At 51.3% G+C, this 14,660-nt stretch overlaps 5 protein-coding genes across 5 annotated transcripts; 4 read left to right on the forward strand and 1 right to left on the reverse strand.

Moving 5' to 3' along the window:
• Positions 1-29: 29 nt before the first annotated feature.
• On the forward strand, positions 30-707 carry KY384_002361 (uncharacterized protein; the record flags this gene model as incomplete). The annotated part of the gene is made up of 1 exon (XM_044810884.1): positions 30-707. One exon carries the CDS (start codon positions 30-32, stop codon positions 705-707), a length of 678 nt encoding a protein of 225 aa, XP_044671767.1.
• A 3,788-nt stretch (positions 708-4,495) lies between these two features.
• On the reverse strand, positions 4,496-5,347 carry KY384_002362 (uncharacterized protein; the record flags this gene model as incomplete). Its single annotated transcript, XM_044810885.1, has 1 exon — positions 4,496-5,347. One exon carries the CDS (start codon positions 5,345-5,347, stop codon positions 4,496-4,498), a length of 852 nt encoding a protein of 283 aa, XP_044671768.1.
• Positions 5,348-7,598: 2,251 nt separating this feature from the next.
• Positions 7,599-9,565, forward strand: KY384_002363 (uncharacterized protein; the record flags this gene model as incomplete). The annotated part of the gene is made up of 3 exons (XM_044810886.1): positions 7,599-7,627; positions 7,681-8,121; positions 8,173-9,565. 3 exons carry the CDS (start codon positions 7,599-7,601, stop codon positions 9,563-9,565), a joined length of 1,863 nt encoding a protein of 620 aa, XP_044671769.1.
• A 1,473-nt stretch (positions 9,566-11,038) lies between these two features.
• On the forward strand, positions 11,039-11,764 carry KY384_002364 (uncharacterized protein; the record flags this gene model as incomplete). Its single annotated transcript, XM_044810887.1, has 1 exon — positions 11,039-11,764. The coding sequence occupies one exon, from the start codon at positions 11,039-11,041 to the stop codon at positions 11,762-11,764; it is 726 nt and encodes a 241-aa protein (XP_044671770.1).
• An 805-nt stretch (positions 11,765-12,569) lies between these two features.
• KY384_002365 (uncharacterized protein) lies at positions 12,570-14,524 on the forward strand (the record flags this gene model as incomplete). Its single annotated transcript, XM_044810888.1, has 4 exons — positions 12,570-12,636; positions 12,687-13,248; positions 13,299-14,085; positions 14,156-14,524. The coding sequence occupies 4 exons, from the start codon at positions 12,570-12,572 to the stop codon at positions 14,522-14,524; spliced, it is 1,785 nt and encodes a 594-aa protein (XP_044671771.1).
• Positions 14,525-14,660: the final 136 nt, after the last annotated feature.

Raw genomic sequence — 14,660 nt, forward strand, 5'->3', positions numbered from 1 at the left:
AGTGCTGATAGCAGTCCAGATAATTGACCATGTCAGACAATCCTTTTAAATGGCACAATATCGAGTGGGAGAACCTAAGTCACGCCTCAAAGCTACTGCTCTGTGGCTGCATTCACGAATACGGCATCTCGGGCACAGGAATAAATTCCCAACAATTCGCCATCCTCTTCAACATCTTCATGGAAGACCTCCCTCGATACGTACGCGCCGAACCCGACTTAATTGACAAAGCCATCGATTCCCCCGAATTCCAAGAAATGCGTGTGTGGGACACAAACGGCACGGGCCCCATCCCCTCCTCCATTCACAAAGCCCACAAAACAGAATGTCCTCAACTGATATGGGACACCACCACCCGCTCCGCAGCATTCAAGAACAAGACCCCCATCATCGTCAAATGGGAAACTCTATCCGAGGACTGGAAGCTCCGAATCTGCGTTTACAACGTGTACCATCGGCTCGACATGGTACAAGCCGTCATTCTCATGGACTGTGTGAAAGGGAGGCAGGGGCGTGCTGTGCGGCTGGAAGATGGGTTCGCTGAGAAGGTGAGGGCGTCGAGGCAGTGGATGGAAGTGAGGGACGGCATTGTACCTCTGGCGGGGGTGTGGAAGATCCATCGAAGGGGTGATAATGCTGTAGCAAGCCTTTGTAGGCGGTATCCTGAGATCAAGTTCATGAGCCGCAATAACCGGCACAATTCATAGATGAAGCATCCGATCATCCTCCCCTCCTTGGCGTGCGCCTGTCTCACCACTGCACTAATGCCCAAGACTCAGTCTATCCATCTCTTCATCCGATAGAAAAAGGCGGTTTAGGAGCTCCTCGTTGCCTCTTTCTTCATGCGATTCGTGTACGATTATTTTGTGTTTCATATGTATTTTTATGTATATTGTTGTCCAGCATCCGTCTCCTCAATACAACCGATCATTATATGTCAACCTCTCCGACGTCTCAACCACCACATCAGTCTTCACTCCAATCCTCTTGCTCGGCACCGCCATCCCCACTCCCGCCTCCTCATCCTCTCCGCCTTTCCCATTTCCCCCAGCCATGCCTGGCCCTGGGGTTCCCGTCCTTACTTCCACCCCATGCCCAAACGGTCTTAGATCATCCATCTCCTCCAGCCTGCTGAATCTGCCATCATTTTCCGACCCAGTGGATTTTTCCGCTCCCCATTTCGGTTTCGAGGACATGACGCTTGTAATGTGAGATTTTAGGTTCTTTTGGATGAGAGGGTGCTGGAAGACGCCGTTTCGGAGGATTGTGACGAGAGGGCGGAGGGAGGGGATGCAGGCGCAGATGACGGCGATGTTGGGCTCGAGAGTGGACCAAATGCCGAAGTCAACGGCGCCCCCTAAGGCCGAGGTTTAGTGGTTTGTCTTTCCCAATATTTTACTTTTAGGCGAATGGCAGGATGATACGTACAAGTGATGTCTCGCTGAGTTACATCGGGGACGACAATGATCCAGACGATGCTGATTATGATCACACTGTTTCTATGTGAGCAGATAGCCCACTAGATGGGAAACACGTGACATACAAGCCGGCAAGCGTGAAGATAGATGTCAGGATGACCTGCTGTCTGAGAGTGACCCGAAGACGCCAAAGAAGGGGAATCGGCTATCCAATTTAGCAATCGCGTGACCAGAGCGGCGAGCCATGGAGAACAGGCTCACCAATATGAATATTATAGCGTTGAGAAGCACGTTCGCAATGCCCTTCCCCACAAAGAATTTGTGGAAGTTGACGCACGTCCCTTTCGCGGTCGGGTCTGGTAAGTCCCATTGATAATGAAGTGGACGGCTGGATGCATGCGTTAGTCGATGGCAATCAAGTTTACACAGGTCGATTACCATTGAAACAAGATGGAGACATCAATTGAGATACCGTACGCGAGGGAGAGGGCCGCTACCCCTAACAGGATGTTCCTGAACCCGCGGAAGGGGAAGATGCGATAGTAGAATGCGAGACTACATATGTCAGTGTCCGACCTTCTGCATAACCATTCGAGTGGTTTCCTACACAGAGAATTTGCAGATGGTGATCGCAGTATGGAAGAAGAGCTCGAAGACGAAAAAGTCCCTTCGCCAGTGCCTCTCTTTCTGCATGCGCTCATTTACCGGCCAGATGTAGATGTGGCGTCCGTAACCATTGCCCAATTCTTCAAGCCAGATTCCTCGTCAGCTCTTGGCCCGAGATCCCATTGGATCGTGACACATACCGCAGAACCATATGATGCAGAGGATGTTCGCGAAGATCTTGATTCCGTTAGGCCAAAGTCTTGGGTCAACTTCGAAGCCAACTCACCATTGCAATCACAGCGAGAACATCATCCCACTATAGCCCCAGACCCGTCAGCACTTTGGCATTCCATTTTGAATCCCTCTAGGTCGTATTGAAGCTCACCCAATACCCAGCTCTCGCGAGCTTCCTCGACACAAGTCTTAAGATCACGAAAATATCGGTAATAACGAATATGGCGACGCAACTCCCAATGATACGCCCACGTTGGTCGGCATGGAGATCAATGCCTAAGGGGATACCGCCAGCAGAATCCGACATCTTTTCTTTCTTCACATTAAAACTCACATGGTACATAAACCAAAAGACAAGCAGGTAACAAAAGCAGAGAGATCCCCCAGCAGCGATGAATAAGCTCTTCTTGTTTCTGCTCGTGGCGTGGGGCGTAGGTCACTAAAGAAAGATAGCTAACCTACAACAAGAGCTTCTCAGCTTGCTGCAGGAACGCCGCACACGCTTAAGACGGCACAGCATGAGATCCATATGATCACCCTGTAGTGGAGGGCGGCACGGGCCCAAGACGGGCACATCCAAGCTTGCAGCGTGCATTGGTGCGCCAGCTTGTGCTTTGTTGGAGGAAAGCTTAGTTTCATTCGATCCAGTGGTTGGTCGGTGCTTAGCAGTAGTTCTAGTGCGGACGTTCGCCGTGAGCAAAATCTTGCTTTTCCCTTTCCTTTCCTCTCCTTTCATATGACGATTCTCTTCCGAAGATGCGAGGCATGTGGAAGCATTGCTGTCAGTCTCAATCGTAGTATGGATGGCCTACGGTAATGGGGTCGAAGATGCCGCTCATATATTCGACCTGTTGGTGAACCGATCCGGTTTCCCGGGCTCCGGGTGGTAATGTCGCCTAAAGCTCCCTAGTTCTAAAGGCGCCATACGATGGTCAATCTTATTCCATTTTTCTGCTGTCTCCTCCGCCTCGTGACGTAAATAGTGACAATCGAGATCTATCGATCTGCCCTCATGTGCCTTTGCACCAATGAGCGCCCAGCTATTGCAGCCTCGATAATATCGATAGTGTCGTAGTAGAGTCCGGATGTAACAACATGCTCCGTACCGCGACCAATTGGCTTCCTCTTATTGGACCATTTAAATCACCCTCATTCCTTGATGTACATGTAACACCGTAGCGGACTTGGCTGTAGGACGGCCATCTTTTGGCCTCTTGTCCATTTATTTGACGTAAACTGTACGTTGACTGCATCTTCCAACCATTCATTTTGGTTATAGCAGTATCTCTTAGGAACCCCTTTCCTTCGGCCGCACCCCTGAGTTCATTTCAACCCCATGGATGGTTTATTCTGGGTTGGTTGAAATCTTTGGGTTGAAATTCAAGGTACTCTAGACAAGGCGTCAGATTCGTAAGGACTCCAAGAAGCCAACACTATTTGGCTTGTCCTCGGGTCGTGTTGAAGGCCAGATAACGAGGCTAGGAGGGCAAGGAAGGTTGGATAAGGCCCACGAAAGATTCGGGTTTGATCTGGTTGTGACCTGCCGAGCAGCTTCCTGTATCCCTGATCACATCTTCCGTTACCTAGTGTTCCGACTTCGCTACCATAGTTAATCTAGATCTGCGACGTTCAAGTCGACGAGGGCTGAGATAGCTTCTCACCATAGCCGACCCGCCTACTTTTCTGCGACGGCGAGTTTCGAGACCATGGCGGCTGATTGCTAAGGACAGCAACACTTGCCCGTTGTTGCAATCCCATTGAATGCGTAAATGACATCAAATCGAAAGGTGCTTGAGATGAATTGACTTGACGTGGTGATGAAAGTCGGGAGGAGAAACGCTGTGTTGACGGTAAGGAGGGTCCCGCTGATTGCTGGAAATCTGCTCCGGCACGGCCTGGTGCGGCCGATGAGGAGCCTAAAGTAGAGCATTTGGGCCCTAGAGGCTCCCCTATGGTCGTGATGGCAATGCAAAGCTACGACCACGCAGCACGCTCGATTCATGACTTCAACGAAGGATGTTGCAATTCTTGCATTCTAACGTATTTCTGTGACACACGCCGTGAGTACATCGTACTTCCTCCCACCATACCACATATCCACTCCAACAACCCTTCTCCTACCTTATTCTCGAGTACCAACCCCCCTCTCCGCTCACATCACTCACCCCCTACTGATTATGCTCCTGTCCAACCAGATTCGGGCTTCTCGTGTCCGTCCCCTGCACGCCCGCGCCCTCTTAGGTCAAGCCCCCAGTCTCCACTCCGCCTCCCTCCTCGGGCCACTTCTGGACCGGCTTCTGCAGCTCACTCAACGGGACGTCAGCATTGCCCCACCACGTACAGCTTGCCGCCTTGACCACAGCTTGCCCTTGAGCCTCAGCACCATCGGCACCCCCAGCCTCGGAACCCCGTGACGGGCGAAGCGCTGTCCACGCACTTCCCTCTGCTACTCCTAAATGACTGTTTTGCACCAAGTTTTGTATTGCCTCTAATCCCTGGATCGCTAGTGTGACCGTGCAGCCCTCGGGAGAACGACTATTGCCATCAAGGATCAATGTGGCGACGGTAGCTTGTTCGTTCTTGGTACTGTTGACGGGTCCGTCGGGCGCAGGGCCAGGTTTTGGTGCTGGACCACGGCCGAGGGTCGTTCGGGTGCCGTTAATCACTGTGGTACCTGGGAGAGCTTTGAGTTTGGTGACTTGGAGGGTGACGGCATTGAGGAAGGCATGATAGTGATTGGAGTCGGCTATAGATGGGTGGTAGTACCAGAGAGCTAGTTTTGCGACTGTGGAAAAGCTTGGGGTGCCAAGGGAGAGTGGATAGGTGACTACTGGAGGCGCAGAAATAGGCAATTGCGATGGATTTTTGGCACTTGTTAGGGAACGAATGTCGACTTGGGAGGTGGATGATAACGCGGCAGTGAGTTTGGCAGGGTTGGGTTGATTGGGGTCGGGATTTGTGGAGGGCAGGTAGGAGCTGAGAATACCGTCACTGTATATTGCTGGGTCGTTGACAGGCTCAGGACGGGGAAGGGAGAGGACTGAAGTGAGGAGAGTGCCCGCTACGAGGGCGATGAGCTGGTTACGCATGGTAAGGGCTTGTTGAGGGGCTTTAGACGCAAGAGGAGACTCTTGTAGTGATTGACAGCCAGATTCAACATTGTTGGATGAAGAGGCTGATATATGAGACCGGCGCCAATTCGAACCCTTTTTCAAGGTGAAGCTGTGTCTCTCCACCAAGCTGCCGCGTCTGTGACATGTTGAGTTCCGATTGATACAACGAGTGCTCTATTCAGTACTATTCCAGCAGGAAGCTACCGCGTTTGGTGGGGATTTACGCACGTTTCAGATGATGAGCTTGAGATGTCGCGTGTGCGCTTGTCTTCAGTCTTGTTTTCTGTATATTTTTAGCGTCCGAGCAGTCTAGCGCTGCTAGGGGACCGTGGCATTTCATAGAGGGTAATCCGGAGACCAAGACTGCATGATGAATGCTTCGAGGAAGCCTAAACCATCAGTATTTCTCGAGCCCAGATCCCGAGGCAACAGCACTTCAATGTGCTTCAACGCAAACCAGCAAAACAGATCTCGCTCCTTAAAGCAGGCAAATATATCACAACGGTAGACACTGCACCTAGACTCAATCCGTTCCTCAGCGTGAACAGCGTCGTAATCAATGCTTTATCCGCGAGTTTGGGGCTTTGCATCCAATGAGGGGGTATGGATTGGAAGCAGAGAGCGCTTTGCTTTCATCAACAGCGATCTCTCGCTCTCGACTAGGGGTGGTGGGGGCACACATACCCTCGTTGACGAGACAAGGGGACAGTTTGAGTCACGAAACGGTGGTATGTAGCCGGGTGTAGTCGTCGCTCGTCTTTAGAACCATTCATCCATATAACATGAATAGATAGTCAGGATTGAGCCCCATGTCGCATTCAAAGCAGACGAACTTCGGACGAATGATAGCACGGTGCCCATTCGAAACTCACTGTAGTCGCGATGTCAAATCTTGAAGGTGCCGCCTTAATTTTGCAGCCCATATGGCCAATCATTATATTGTGCTGCCGGCTCAACCTGTACAAAGATGAGTCAAGAAGCTGACCTGCGAGAGTCATTCTCGCAACTTCGTGTAGTGAAACAGGAAGCGCATTGGATGTGTCACTTGAGCATGCATCCCCAACATGCCGAATAATGTAGAGAATTTGAAAACCGGTCGAACAGTCAGGAGTTGAGGCCTCAACATTTCAGAGTCTCCTTGCTCATCCTGTCCGCCAAGCTTTGCTTCCGAGCGTAGAGAATCGAATAACAGACAAGAAAGCAGGCAGCGAAGCATCATTGATTGATGGTCTTATCATAAGGGAACCAACGAAGACTCTTGCAGCTGTCAAAACGTAATAGCGAGAAAAATAGAACGTCGCGGTGGATTCTGAAGCAGCACGTGAGTTTTCTCGAGACTCGGCATGCAAAACTGGTTGCCTTATTTTCGAGGACAGAGCTTTTTCGGGTATCTACATCCAACAGCCTGGTGACAGCTCTGGAGCCAGGCCGAGCTCACCGACGCAGGAATTGATCCGAATATAAATGCTCAACAGCAGGCGTACGGTCCGTGCTGATGTTGGTCACCCAAACAACGAAAACTGCAAGGGACATTTGGAATGCCTGTTTCGGTAGCAAGTGCGCTCCACTCTCGGTCGAATATCGAGTCTAAATGCTGACGGACGAGTATGCGTGAGTCAGGCACAAGTCTGGCGAACAGTCTGCCTCGTTGCAAGAGCAGGGAAGAAGGGTTGGAAAGAAGGCGAAGCAGGCGTTCATGCAAGTCATTTTCTGTTCGGGACGAGGGAGGAGCATTTAGGGGGCTTTAGGGGGCTTTAGGGGCCGGCTTTGCCGGTTTTAAGCAGTCACTAAGCCAAGACCGGCCCCGGAAACCCTAAATACTGGCTTATGTAAGGACTTAGGGGCCGGAGACGCCAATCACATCATCGACCTCCACCTCTGAAATGCTCTTCGTTGGTGCCTCCTGGGCTGACACGTTTTTTGCGCACTTTTGCCTCCCCGAGGACTAATGCATAAAGTACGTACTAGTACTCGGTACTCTATCTCGTCGTGCTCGTGTCACAGAAACAGTGGAGTGCCCTAACAATTTTCATGCATGGCGTTGCATGGACCCAGTCTTCATCCACTCTTTCGACCCCTAACCACACCCTCCTCCTCTTACCTCTTCAGCCTCGCATAACAATCTAGAGCTCGTCGCATTTCCCCTCCCCCCATAATCATGCTTAGGTGTTCTCTGTCTCATCGACACGCGTTGAACCCCCAGTAACGTCATCAAACGGGCGCCATCATGACGCCCATCAATATGACCCAGGACCGGTACCCAGACACCCTCTCTCTACTACAGACTCGAGTACTGATGAGATGGACAGGCTAGCTTCAGTCGCTGCAGCTGCCGGCGCCGGCTTTCGTCTTTCCCTCGTCCTCAATGCTGTCAAGATCAACATGCAGAATGCAGACGTGGAGATTCAGAACATTTCAAGGGGCGTGTCTGACTTTTCTCTTATGCTCAAACAGGTCGCTAGAACCATGCAAGAGGGTGGTGTACACCCCACGTCTTTAGCTGTCGAGACTGTCTTCGACATTAAAGAGCACAGCGAACACATCTTCCAGGAGATCAAAAGCATGACAGAACTCGCCCAGATCAGGGATGAAAGCGGACACCTCACAGAGATTGGAATGAGCAAGAGGATCGTTTGGTGCTTCAAACAGCAGAAGATTCCATATCTAGTTGGTCAGTTGGACTATCTCAAGTTGAATCTATCAATTATGCTACAGATACTCCAGCTGGCCAAGACTATTTCACCATTGAGGTAAGTTGATACATCCAGATCCTCAGACTATCAATCACTGACACATTGCAGGCCCCGCGTTTCGGACAAGTTCATGATGCAAGAAAGGGCAGAGATCCAGAATATGATCGTCCTTCAACACTGGTCATCTGAAGATCTGAAGAATCTATATGTCGCTGCCAATGATGATGACAGAAAAGACTCGGTCGGCTCCATCGGCGAAGATCCTCCTCCGAAGTACGATGACCACCCACCAGACGAAGTTCGGCTGGCAATTACAGCTCCACCAAGGCCACCAAAGGAGGAGGACACATCCAAAGCCCTGGTACAATACCAGGAACAGCCATTGCACGAGCTTGATGAATCTCTACATCAAGCACTTAGCAAAGAGAACCGGACCTTGGAGGCACACGTCCCAGATATTGTGAATCACCTCCTAACCCAGTGGACAATCCCAGAATATCCACAACAGATGAACCATCCTGGCGCGCGTGCCATCACCAATGGACATGGCCACCATAAGCCCAGGAAGTACGGAGCTCGCGTATCTGATGACGAGGATGATACAACTGAATCTGAATTTGATGACTCTGATGAACATCCACGAGGAAAATACATCGAGGGCCCAAAACTCAATGGAGTTAAGAAGAAGCTCCGCTTCAAAGAGCAACAAGCCAAAGTCGAATCTGATGATGATGAAGATGATCATCGCCCGCGACGATCTACAGATGGCCGTCACATTCTTCGCAATGTTGACGATGACTCCTCCGACTCTTCCGAGCTGCCTTCGCCTGTTGCATCACGTCATAAAGGGCATCGACAATCCAGCAGTAATAGCAGTCCTGAAGCCCCTTCTCATAGCTCGTATGATCGGAAAAGGCGTCCATATGCTGGAGGTCCTGTCGGAGGTCCATCCGGACCCAGGAACAGCCCACCGGAGAAGGAATTTGTACGGCAAGCCTCCGTCCGTGGAGTGCCATATCCTCCAAGACAAGCCGCGGCTCCTGTATACACTCAAGGTTGGCAGGGTCATCCCCAACAAGGTCACCATCCTCCAGGTCCAAGTCTGAGGCCTCCACCACCCCATCACTATTACACCAGCCCAGCAGGTCCAGCCCAGCGACCGCCTCAGGGAGGGCCATATGTACCGCAACAATACTATCCAGGCCCATATAGTCCAGCAACTAGCCCCACAATGCAGAAAGGCCAATTCTTTCCTCAGCAGCAGGCACGTCAGCCTGGGCCTCCTCCTTCTCACGTACCCTCAGCTGATGGACGATCGGGGAGGCCTAAGCATGATCGAAGCAATCGGAGTAGTTACGAGAGCACAGGAGGTCGCAGGGATCGACCTTCCGATCGCGTCCGAGACAAGAAGGATGCAAGCCGGAACATCAAGAGAGGCATCGGAATTGGTGCCGCTGCTGCTGGCCTGATGGAGCTACTAAGTGGACTGGACGCTATCTAGGCCTGCAAGTCTTGCGCAGTCGTCTGCTTGCCTGCCTTTGCCTTTGAAGCCAGTCAGGGGACGTCTGCAAGGGAGAGACTGGAGGTTGATTTTCTACGACAACAACATCCCATATACCCAGCCTGCGATTTCTCAATACCCAAGCATAAAGGTCTTACAACCTTCTCTTATTTTCCGCTAAGCCGTTGGGGCTTCGGCATCCCCAATTCTCTGAACGGCTACATCCATGATGTTACGGCCAGGATTCATGACAAATTTACGACCTCCATTGACGAAACCTATGGACACTTGTTGGGTAATTCACGAATTGGGCGGCAAATATGTATGCTTGTACGTTAGGGAGGTATAGGTCTTCAATTCTTTTGTACGTTCCTGTGTCCTGCACAGCTATGCCTTTTGCATAATACTACACTTCATTATCGCAACAGTCTCAGTCTATTTATTGCTTGATTTCTTTGACCTCCAAGCATTTCCATCCTCCGAGTAGATCTTCATGTCGGACAGTGTGAGGATATAGTCACTCTCACGTCGTTAACAGCCCAGCTGGGCGATCGATCTGGTCTTCGTCATTCTAAGAAAGGACTGACAAGCTTCTACCTCCCGAGCCGTCATCCCGATTATAGTATCAGGGGAATGAGCAAGGACCATGTAGGCCAAACGAATAGGCGATGCCTAATCAGTACTCAACAACACCAACCGTGGGAAAGCGCAACACTGGGCCTTTGTCAGTTAACACATTTGGCCAGATCCACAGGGGGAGGCTGAGAATTGACATATTCATGCGACCGACCTGGCTGGACCCTACAAAATTAGGTGAGACACTTCTCCACGCTTTGGCGTTCGTTGCATAATCTTTTTTGGCTTTCGCACCGCCCACCTCTTAAATTTCTGTCCTATGTCAAACAGTCTTATTTCTATTTTTGCAACTGGCAGTAACAAGTGTCCACGGCTTTGGCGCAAATTACCACTGTCTAAGCCAGTCGCATATTGATATGCCTTTGTTGGTCAGGCTCTCTCATTGGTGGATATGCGCCAAAGCTTCCAAGGCAATTGATGCTTGCGCCTTTGCGCTTTGGCGAATCGCGGAAAAGAGCCAAAATTGAGACTAATGACACAATGGCTCAAGAATAACGTAAGTAAACAACCACGAAAATGATGGCCAGATGCCCAGGTACGAGTATCCTGGTGTTTTCTCCCAACACTTGCGCTGAGGCACTGCGCCTTTCGGCTTTGACGTTTCGCGAAAAGGAGAAATTGGAAGCCCATGAGACAACAATCGATGACCTCGTACGTGAGTCTGAGCATCTGGGGAGATGGAGTGGTATATGTACCCTCCGACACCTACCTTTTGTCTTGCTCAAGCAGTGAGACTATTCAAAGCCAACCACCATACCAACAACGTGCAAAGCGAGCAGCAAACCTCTAGCAATCTAAGCACCACATCATTTCAATCTTCTTGAATCAATTGAAAAAATGCACGCCCTCCCGATGACCCTCCTATCCCTCCTCACCACCCTCATTTCACAAACCCACGCCCTCCCAGCACCGCAACAACCATTATCTACTCCCAAGCTTATTACAGCCAACTCTCTGCTCACCGATTTGATCCCCGCCCACAACCCTGATCCCAAACAATTTCCAGACGCAGACTTCACCTCCGCCCGCTCATCAGCTTCATCCCTACAGCTCTCGAAGATTTCCGCTGGGCCACAAGACACCTCAGAATTTACCCTTCCGTCTTCGACCGTAGCCTCAGGCTTCACGCCACTCTTTTACCCACTAGGCTACGAAAATTATGCCTCTCTCGATGCCAAATTCCCCAACCAAGAATTGAACATCGGCCAGCTCACGGGAGGTGCGCTGATCATCTACTACCTGAGCAAAAAAGTTGCGACGGAGACTCAGCAGACGGGCATGAACAGTGCTGCTTCGTCACTCCGAAACCAATTCAAGCTTCCCGGGTCTGCAAACGTCAAGGATGGGTTCACTCAGGCTTCGAACGGTGCGACTATATATGTTAATACCGACTTTGAGTTGACCGCCGGTCAGAAGGCTTGCCCTGGATCGTTGGGAGAGCAGGCAATGACGACCCTTGCGCTGTTGGCGAAGGAGGGGCAGACCAGTGTCAGACAGACGATTGGAGCTGTGGCGTGGGACGGGCATATAGCTAGTTGTGCTTTCACTGTCATTGGGTCGTAGTGTCAGGTACGGCAAGATTCGTTGATGAATAAAATGTTGGGAGTGGGAATGAATCGAGATAGAATCATAGAGGCTTCCTAAAGTCGAGAATATAGACGGATAGAAGTAATGCTAATTTTCAACATCATATCAACCTACTCTTCAAGCCTCGCCATCACTAATTCGATCCGAAGCAAGGACCTGTGGACGTTCACCGTCCCGGCTGCTTGGAAAGATATTACACAAATAGAAAGATCGGCAGGGACTCCCTCCTGATATCCGCTCTTTGCTGCGTCAGTTCCGAGCTGTCGAATGTCAATCAGGTACAAAAGCATTACCATCCCGAACTATCGAATCATCAACGTCCTTCAGCATAGCCACACCGGACGACGAGTCCCCGCGAAAATCGTGGCTTGGCAAGCGCCATCGATCATTGCGAATGATCGGACATCACTCTTGGGCCTAATTTCATCTGAAGACGCCCATACTTATTGCTTGTAGATGCCTGCTGAATATCACCTCCTAAGTTGATGAATACTTCATGAGTGAGAAGGCCTCAATACATCACAAGAATTGCGCCTTATCGATAAGAAGGGAATCGGTACTTAATCAGCTGCCTACACCCGCACCACGTGAATTGCTTTTGGATTAGAGATCACACATAAGCAGAGCCTCGCAATAAGTACAGAAAGAGATACAAACGCACTTTGTACGACTTGTATCACCCCATCTCGGCGATCGGCTGCGATCTCGACACAGCGTATGAGCACACCCCACCCTTGAGGAGGTTGCGCTTCGGATCGCCAAATCACAGCGCAAACACATCATGGACGGCTCAAGCCTGAGAAGAAGAGACACAACCAAAGGAACACCGTTGCGCATATTATCTTTAGGTAGGCACGATGCTCAAGAATCGATGGAGGACATGGCTGACGCCGTACAGATGGCGGCGGGGTCAGAGGCTATTCCATGCTCATCCTCCTCCATGACTTCATGCACAAAGTCTATACCGAGAGCCACGACGGCGAACCTCCAGAACCAGACAGAATACCGAAACCATGCGATTACTTCGACTTGATAGGCGGCACCGGGACGGGGGGGTTGATAGCCATAATGCTGGGAAGATTACGGATGAATACGAAAGACTGTATGAGGGTGTACGTACAAATGACGCGGAAGGTATTTGAAACAGACAAGACAATAGCAGGGATACCGTATCGGTCTACGTTGTTCAAGGCGTCGCTCTTGGAAGATGCGATTAGGGCTTGTGTCAGGACATTCGAGCATGAGAAGGATGCTGAGGAGTATGAAGACAAAGATATGCCGATGACACCTGCAAGCTATGATAGGCCGATGAGCGTGAGAAGTGGGATGGAGCGGAGTCCGACGAGTGCTACGACAGCGAATTCAAGACACTTTAGCGGTTTCTCTTCGGAGGCGTTCTCGTCGTTGGGGAATCCGAATGCTTCATTGGAAGACACGAGGAGAGAGAGGAGATGCAAGACGTGAGTATCCGAATGGACTTGAAGGAGTAATTTATCTGACAGTATGATAGAGCTGTCACAGCCGTGCTGAAAGGGCAATCAGAAAGGCACGGTACAAGCATCCTCCTCCGGTCATACCCTTCTCGGACACAACCAGCGGTCGAGCCAGACTGTACGATATGGCAAGCTGGTCGAGCAACATGCGCAACGAAGCTTGCTTTCAAAGAAATCAGGGTCGGCACCTCAACATTCCAAGATGAAGGCTACGGCCTGCTCAACTCAGACAAATCGCCCACCTACAACCCTGCACCTCAGATGCTCGAAGAAGCTACCTCAAACGAATGGCCGGGACAGTCAGTAGGCCTACTCCTCAGCATCGGCACCGGTAAAAGACCAGGCGGCACCCATCTCCAGCAATCTGAATGGTGGGAAGGCTTCGCCGGCGGACTCGGCTCCTTCGCCGAAGCAAAGCGAAAACTCATCGCCAAAATCGAAGGCTGCGAAAAGACCCACAAAGAAATGCTTTCGATCCACCTCCCCAGACGCAGCGTGAATCCCGACAACTACCTCCGCCTAAATGTCGAAGTAGGCGTGGGCGAATTCGGCATGAACGAATGGAACCGATTAGCAGACATAAGCAACAACACGCAAGCCTACCTCAACACGCCCGCCACAAAAGTTATGCTTAACAACGGCGCCATCCAGATGGCGAAAGTAGAGGCCATGCGGCGCCAAATCGCAGCGAAAATTCAGCGCGCGAATCAGAGCTTCGACAATAACAATCCCCCGCCTCCCCAGAACACCAACACAGGCTACACGCCCCCATCAGCATTCGCAGTCGAACTCCCCACCGACGACGTCCCTCCCTCCGCTCCACCCCGCCCAGGAGGCCACCACCCCCTCCCCCCGCCCTCTCACCTACCCGCAGGGTTTCGCCCAAGACGATAAATACGTGATCGAAGCCTCGGACCAGTACCCCCACCCGCACCCTCAACCCCAACCCCAATCCGGCGACGATAAATATCTATACCAACCGCCTCCCCCTCGAAGTAGCAACGAATACGACAGTGGCAGGGTAGGTGCAGGTGTAGGTGCAGGGGTGGGGGCGGGGACGGAAGCACCACCTTTACCGCCCAAGACGCCGATCAATATGCAGCAGGGAGGGCATGGCGGACAGGGGCCTAGAAGATACCATTCCCATCCCGTACACCAGCAGCAAACGGTGTTGCCGTATCCGGATAACGATGGCCCGCCGCCTGCGGTTAATATGGCGCGGAAACCGCAGATGGGGCGGTGATGAGGTGGGATGAGGTGGGGTTGGGGAGGGGTTTTGATCGCATGGCGTAATTTGGTGGATTGTTGTTTGGGAGGATTGCATGGGATGGGACGGGATGGGGTGGGATGGGGTGGGACGGGCGGTGTCATGATATGGA

The sequence above is a fragment of the Bacidia gigantensis genome, assembly GCF_019456465.1.
Source record: "Bacidia gigantensis strain McMullin 20006 chromosome Unknown contig_156, whole genome shotgun sequence".
In the NCBI taxonomy this organism is placed as follows: Eukaryota; Fungi; Ascomycota; class Lecanoromycetes; order Lecanorales; family Ramalinaceae; genus Bacidia; species Bacidia gigantensis.